The sequence below is a fragment of the Rhopalosiphum padi genome, chromosome 3 (assembly GCF_020882245.1).
Source record: "Rhopalosiphum padi isolate XX-2018 chromosome 3, ASM2088224v1, whole genome shotgun sequence".
Lineage (NCBI taxonomy): Eukaryota > Metazoa > Arthropoda > Insecta > Hemiptera > Aphididae > Rhopalosiphum > Rhopalosiphum padi.
In genome coordinates, this window is record NC_083599.1 from 34789983 (window position 1) to 34798442 (window position 8460).

General features: G+C 31.7%; 1 protein-coding gene across 2 annotated transcripts; it reads right to left on the reverse strand.

Annotated features, from left to right (window-relative positions):
• Positions 1-994: 994 nt before the first annotated feature.
• LOC132927624 (uncharacterized) lies at positions 995-7602 on the reverse strand. Of its 2 annotated transcripts, none has more exons than XM_060992200.1 (4): positions 7374-7602; positions 3574-3932; positions 3303-3492; positions 995-1792 (listed from the first exon to the last, which is right to left on the reverse strand). In XM_060992200.1, exons 2-4 carry the CDS (start codon positions 3920-3922, stop codon positions 1153-1155), a joined length of 1179 nt encoding a protein of 392 aa, XP_060848183.1. In that variant the 5' UTR covers positions 3923-3932; positions 7374-7602; the 3' UTR covers positions 995-1152. The 2 variants fall into 2 exon arrangements, with proteins under 2 accessions (XP_060848183.1, XP_060848184.1); XM_060992201.1 differs by lacking the exon at positions 7374-7602 and adding an exon at positions 3986-4464.
• Between the last annotated feature and the right edge of the window lie 858 nt (positions 7603-8460).

Here is an 8460-nt window from a genome sequence, read left to right on the forward strand (position 1 = left end):
GTATATATAAGTCATAAATCCAATACCTAAAGGTTAGGTAAAATAAATAAAATTCTACTGATTTATACCTACTATACTTTAGGACTAAATATTATTTTACATATTATATTATGTTATAGGTATTTTCTATTAACAGCTGAAACGTATTATTTTTCCGTTGCGGTTTGTATATATGAATAGTTTAAGCTAGTTCTAATATAAGACTATATCATCAAATTAAAAATAAAACATTATATGCTTATAATATTTTTCTTTGTTCATAAATTAACGTCCTTAAAAAAACTAAAACGAACTTTTATTAACAATGAATAAGCTTCATCATAAATTCATAAAGCGCGTATATACGAGTGACACAATACTATTTTTCTATTGTAGTCGCTTTAGCGCTTATACTATTAGTACTTACTTCGGTTAGAAATTCGCCGACTTCTTAAAAGTATTCTTATTCACGGAAAACGTCAAATACATTTCGGAGGTACTGATTTTCCAGTTGCTACAAGAATTTATTATCGCCCTCGTCGGTGCGTATATATACTACGACGCGAGAGAAGGATACACTGATTTACCCCTCTTCCCCGGAGAATAAGGCTTGTCCCCTGAGTCATAAGTAAATCCGAGAGGTCTAGTCGTAAACAAATAATAAAAAAACAATCTGCAATTGCTTCGTATAAATAAACAATGTAGAATATTAACTCCGAGTTAAAAAAAAAAAAATGTAAAAAAAAGTATTAGATAAATGTGATCTAAAATGTAGTTTTGAATGTTTTGATAGTGTCTCGCGACAATACATTATAATATTATAGCGCCACACTCGCGTATTCGTTTGATATTCCACACATTTATTAAACATAATGTACGGCACGTTTTCAATGGATGTCTCGTCATTCATTACCTATATGGTTTAAACTTTTTTTACCGTTTTAAACACACGGATTAATAATATCATTATCATCGTCTAAAAATCCATACAATTAATATAAGCATATTATATATCTAAACACGGAAACGCATCATAATATTGTTGTTATATAATCTAATCCGAACGAACAACCATCGACTCGCCATGACATCGTAAATAATATTATAATATATAATGTATTAATAGACAACAACGTAATAATAATATACTGCAATAATAACGGATTGTAGTGGTCAACCGTCCGTTTTGGTGGCGTTGGGCTTGTCCACGTACAGCTTGGGCGGCATGGGCACGACGTATTGGCCGGACGGCGAGCGGGCCGACAGCGAGAGGGCGGGCAATTGCACGTTGTACGGCGGCAGTATCGATCCCGGCGGCTGCTGCTGTATGACCGGCGGCAATTGCGGTATGTTGTTCTGGTACAAAACGGGGGCCTGGCCCGCGAACGGGAGCTGGGGCGCGAACGGGGCCTGGGGCGCGAACGGGGCCTGGCCCACGAACGGAGCCTGCGGGATGTACGGGGCCTGCGGCACGTACTGCGTGCCGGCCTGGGGCGCGTACGTGGCCTGCGGCACGTACTGCGGGGCCGCGGGCACGTACTGCGGGGCTTGTTGCACGTACTGCGGCGGCAGGTGGACGACCGGCGGCAGCGGGTCGGCCGTGGACACCAAAAACGGCGTGCCGGCCACGATGCCCGGGCCGCTGTCGGACCGCGTGCCGTACAGCTGATTGTTGACGGCGTCGCCGGTCTGGCCGCCGGCGGTGTGGTAACCGTCGCCGTTGCCGTACTGGCCTTGTTGGCCGACCGCGTTCGTCTTCACCGACGAATCGTGGTAGCCCCCGCCGAACGCCTTGCCTTCACCGTCTCTGAACCTGTGAATCGCAAAAACCCAAAGCGTTACTATAATATAGTCCACTGTCGTCATGATAGGTACCCTTCGTAAAACTAATGTCGCGTCGCGTAGACCGTAACTGAGAAGTGTTCGCGGGTAATATATTATGTTATAATAATATGCAGTAATACGGACATTGCGGATTTGGATCTGATGTCGTGAACAGAAAAAATAATAATAAAAACACCCCAGAAAAACGCACCAGTCTCGTAAAAACGGCGAAAATCTCCTAAAAAATGTCACTTAAAAATCGTTTTATTTTTGTTAATATCGTTACGATCCAATTATGATTAATTAATACACATATTTAATAAAGTAAACGTGTCAAATAAATTATATTATTTAATTAGAAATTTAGTGCGACGACAGCGTGACATGTATATTATTATGTATATGTTACGGGTAAAGTACAAAATACGGTTAGTGTACATATTACCCGGGTAATGTGAACACTACCTATACCTATCGGATAAAGTAAAAATACTAATTATAAAACTTTATTTCGTACATTACTCAGGTATTTTACACATTATCTACGACTGAGTGGTTAAAGTACTTTGATAAAATGTATACGATAAAATTACGATTGTAGATAATTGTAGATAATTGTTTTTGATTAAACACATAATATTTAGTACAGTGCTAGTTCGTCGTTCGTTTTAATACATGTGTCGTACATAAAGATATTTAAAATGACTTCACGCGAAATATTTTACGAATGTTTTTATAAAATAGTCAATGAAAAAAATAATAATTCAGTTTATTTATCGGCAGTTAAGTATAATGAAATAGTTTCGGAAATTAAAAATGTGAGATCAAGTGGAATAAAAAGTAACAAGGCATATCGAATTTTGAAAAAATTACTTAACAAATAAATGTAAATGCAAATCCGGGGGAATACTTTGTAATTCTAAATGTCATATGTCATCCGAACTCAAATTGTTCTAATAAATAATTTTATTTCATTTTTAAATTTTAATTAAATAGTAAAATTGTTCAAATATATAATTAATATTTCAATTGTATAATATTAAATAACTTTTTTTTGGATTAGTATAATTTGGTTTTTGTTATTATAAAGACTGTATAATTGAACCATTTTAAGTGTTTGATGCGTTGGTCATGTTGTAACGACGTTATCAGTTTACGATTATAGTAATACAAATACTTTATCCACAGCACACCGCATAATGTATAAATTGATTGGATAATACATATTTAAGGTGGATAATGTATACATTACACTATTCATATGGATAAGTTTCACATTACCCGGGTAATATGTACACTAACCGTTTTTGGACCTTACCCGTAACATAATATACATTTATGTCATTTAATACACAATTGTTTAAAAAAAAAAAATATATATATATATATATACTTATTATATCTAAACAACTCTTTTTTATATCATCTTACAATACATCATAAATACCAATAATTTGATTAATAATATTATTCTACTTAATATTATAATAATACATTACCTTTGGTCTTTTGCACCATACTGAATCACTCCGCCGTGTCCAAGACCGTCGTCATAATACGTAGCCTTATTGCCGCTCTCGTTTTTTTGATACGAAGTGCTGAATCCGGCAACTTGATGTCCCTTGTTCCGTCCATTTATGCCGCCATACGCTCCGCCCTCGACACTTGTAACGCCACGGTCGTTGACACCTTTGATTTTTATTTACTCTTATCGTTAACATGTATACACCACACGGAGTTCAATAGTACTTGCAATTCGTAAAAACTCACCGCCATACGTATTGCCGACGTCATATCCGTTCAGTGCACCGTTATTGTCTCGGTAGAACCCATTCTGGTCTCGATATCCGTTGGCATCGATTTTGTTTCCACCGAACGCCTGTAACGCTTGCAATCCGTTTAACGCCAAATTACTGCCAGCTGTAGCATATCCCTGGGGTACTTGGTCCACGCTCCAGACTCCCGCCGGATTTATGATGGGTGGTCCTGCAGGCTTTAACTGAACAAAATCACCACCCAGCACAGTGTCCAGTGTTAAATTTATATAAAACGCCTGGACTGCCAATCCGATCCCGGTTAGATGTAACGATTTATTAGATGCCGTTGAAACTTTTGTCATTATCAACTACCTGTTAATTAAATATTAATTAAACATTTTCTACACTCGAGTTTTCAACGTCACCTTTAAAACGTGATTTATACTACAAGCTGGATATTATTCCCAGTAGATTGAGTGTTCGTTAGCATATTTTTCGCTGTACAAATTTATAACTGTCTTAAAATAAACTCTTTACTTTCAATTATACTGTCAATATTTTTGGTAGGTAACCGATTTTCTTAATTACGTCTTCTTGATTATAGATTTCTCTACTGTAGATAGTTATATGTACTATTATAAAAGTACTGCGTAGTATAATTAGGTATTACGCGTATATCAAGTACGTCTGCTGTGTCTGTCCATAGTCCATCCGATTGGAATAAGTTGCCATGGTTACCAATACTAATGTGGATCTTATAAAAAATGTTATATTATATTATTATTTAACTTACATTCTTGCAGAAGCTAAAGTACTTGTGCCCACTATTGCGTTTAATTTACTCATTATTATTTAATTGTTAATTAACTTTAAATTAACTTTTATCGTTTGTGATATTAATTGTATTATAACAACCTGTATCTACTTAAAATGTATTTGTGACTTGGTTTGATTTCCTTTATATTTTATTAATGGTAATTTAAGTCCATTGAGTTTAATTAAACATCATAATTATTAGTTATAATAAATTCATGAGCTAGACTATCATATTGTGGTCATATGGGTATGAAATTAGTGTAACCACTAAACAGTGGGTATAAGTACACAATTAAATATGAGAAATATAGATAGATGTATTATATATGAATCATATAATATGATATATATACATGCAAAAAGTTAAAATATAACTCATAAATGGTAGTAGAAAATATTAAATTTTGATCAACTAAACCGAATCACTTCAAAGTTCAAGTTAATCATGATTTAATATTATAACTTTATTGTTTACTATACTCATAATAAACTTTATTGTTTTTCGAAAAATTATATAATTTTTTATTTTGTATTGATTTTCTTTTCCAAATATAAAATAAATATTTATTTGAATATTGTTTACTTTTATATTATTATTAATGAACTTCAGTTATACGTAAATTATTAAATAATCATCATATAAATTAATTATTGTCAATGAAATAATCATTACTATGTGTAATGCTGATGTCGTTATTTGTCTATTATTTTTTCTACGTACCTTTTAATTTTTTTGTTACTAATATTATGTGGTTTAACTTAATATTATTTAAATAAACCACGTTAGTTTTACCGTAGACGTTTTTATACTTGTTATCTAGGTTTTGACATTTTAGCTATTGTTCGATAATATAGTACGAATTACGAGTACCTACTTTATAATCTGTTATATTTATATAAAAATTATTTTGATGTGTAAAAATTTTAAATTCATATTTTGTTTTCAAAAACTCAAAAAATGTTTCAAAAAATTTAAAATGCCCTAACTAATTAAAAAAAAATGACCTAAAAGTTAAGTCAATTAAAAAAAATACAAATAAGACTTTCTTATTCTCATTTAAAAGTGAATAAAACAAATTTGTTACAAAATGAGCTTCGCTCAGTAAGGTCTGGAAAACAATGCAAATTGCATCGAAATCCATAATTATAATTTATCATAAATACTAATACATTTTTTTATTTAAATATTAATAACAACAGACGAGTCCTAAAAATACTTTGCACTCAATTTAAATAAATGTTAATTTATTAGTCTTAAAGTCTATTAAATTATAATTTATTGCGCCGATTCAAAAAAAAAAAAAAAAAGCCACTTAGGTTAGAAGGTTCTAAAGGTTAATATGAAAATATCTAACCTCTTAAAAAAAGATTAATATTAATATTTTTTGTTAATATTGTAAACAGATTATTTCTATAGAGTAATAAAGATATAACGCTCATCTGTCATCTCTATATCAATAATCACAACATTTTATAGTAATAAATTAAGTAAACATATTATTATTTATTCTAATTTTTAATAAAAAATAGTAAATTGTTAAGACTTAAACATACATTTCTAGATTAAAGTTATGAATATCTACAGTTTTTTAATAAACATTGAGTGGAATGTTGACAAGTAAAAACAGACTAATGTAATGAAAAATCAAGAAAATTGTGTAGGAGCATAATTAAAAATAGTAACTATAAATTTCTAGACATGCATAAAAATAATATAGAGTTTTTCTTTGCTATTCATGTCTAAAAACGCACTATTGTTTGAGGTAGGTATGGGTACATGATAAATTAAATTTAAGGTCACAGATTAATCATACGGAACGTTCAGCTACTAATTATTTTAATCGCGATTAGAAATCGTTAGTAAAAATGTATCGTTAGTCATCATATATAAAAAATATAAACATTCAAAATAATTTATTTGTTTATATTAATTTTTAATACATTTTTGTTTTATTACATTGGACAAAGATGTACCCAACTCTGTTATATGGTTAATTATATAATAGGTGTAACGATTTTTAAACAGTGATACTAAACAAAAGAGTGAAGGAACATGTTTTTCAAAAATTTGAATGTTTAGGGAATTGTTGTTTTAGAAACTAACACGTTAAGAATTTAACTAGTCATAGGTATTAGAAGTAGGTATTAATTGAGTACGAGGTTGGAGTCTCTCCGTCTATTGTATATCTAACCGAATAGAATCGTGATAATATTAAGGTCGGGCGAATCTTACGAGGACAGACTCTTGCTTTTTTTTTAATACTTAAGTTTAAATAGATAATATGTGAAAATATAAGGTCAAACTAGGGTTCTAAAAACGAATGGAAACGTCTGAGTCGGGAAGGAAGCATAGATACATATAGACGTACCTAACTATATATAAAAAAAAACGTTATCATTCAATGCACACAATATTCTTAAACGAATGTGTGTTGAATTATGTTTGTACGCAATTCGACTTTAAACGCAAGAGTGCAATCATAATTCTCCCGTAGTTAAATTTGTTATTCAAGAAACGATTGAATAAAATAATGTAGGCATTAAACGGTGCATTACAAATTACAGTAACCATAATTTAAATATTTCCAAAAACAGTTCTTAAGTTCGTTATTCATACTGGTAAATGGAATTAACACATCAAAGAAATCACATGCAATATATACACAGTGGATAATCATGCTATATATCGCTATAATCACTATAATATGATCTAATGTGTGTGTTGTAAATTATAATACATATGTTTCCATAGACACGATTCGATGAAAATATAATAACAACGTCAAAACTAGTGTAAAACAAACAAAAGTAAATAAACATAAAATGGTGTAATAATTTTTTACAGCTTACCCGCGGTAATGTCGACCGTTCTCTCTATTTTAAGAACAATATCATATATTTATAATATCATTATTAAGCATTTGCGTGAGAATAAGACGGTTATGTACCTAGATACAATAAGTGAAAATGTATATTAGTGGAATAAAAACAACTTACAATAGTTATACACTGTTCGGAACGAAAATGCTTATTGTCGCACGCCACGCCGAACGGATTCGCCGACTTTTCAAAATAACACCAAAAATAATATTATATTATCGCCGTATCCCGGTAAATCTGCAGCTGTAGGTATCACTCACTCTGTACACTATCGCGGCTAACCGCGTTTCAAGCCGACTCTGTCTCGCCAAGTAAATCGTATAACGCGAAACGTTTTACTAAATTCATACAATATACACCAAAACACTCATTCGTTTTGGCTAATGCCTACACCCAAACCGTTTTTACAGTTTAATGGTGAATTATCGGGTTCAGGGTCAATTATTGAGCATAAATCGGTTGCTGCGGTGCATTGTGTCCGACCACCGCCAAGTGAACACCACATATATATGGAATATATACATATATATATTTATCTAGGTACCTAGGTAGGTATGTTGGCACCTATATACATATATATATATATAAATAAACAAAAACGCACCGTTATACTACAGTGTATATATGATCGGCGTGTTTATGATTATAAGGAACATTATTATAACCTTCAATTACTGACGTGACGTCGACTCGCATTCCCGACAGTCTTCAGAATCTGACTTCTGATGCATTTCAACGCCGTTATAATGTATTATTTATTTTAGGCTACTGATTATACGAAAGCATCAAGTACTAAGTACCCCGTGAGTATTCGGTTGAATTAGGTTTCCAGCAATAATACGTATATTAATATAATAGTCTGTTTAATTCGTGACAATGTGATATCGTAAGACATTGATTTTTGTGCCCAGCAGCTGTAAACAACGTGTGTCGGCACGTTTATAATCTCTAATTTCACTATCAGTTATAAAAATTCTTATTATTTAAAATTTTTAATTTTATTACGTTGTTGCAATCAATGATGGACTTGAATAGCATTGTATTAATTAGGATTTCTAATTTCTAAACTAGTATCAAATTATATATCTATTATTAATTTAATTTCAATGTACATGATGTAACTTTTTCATTTTTATAAACAATTTTTTAATTCAAAAATTAGCACCCTTCAACGTTTTATTTATTTAATAAATATAACAAAACA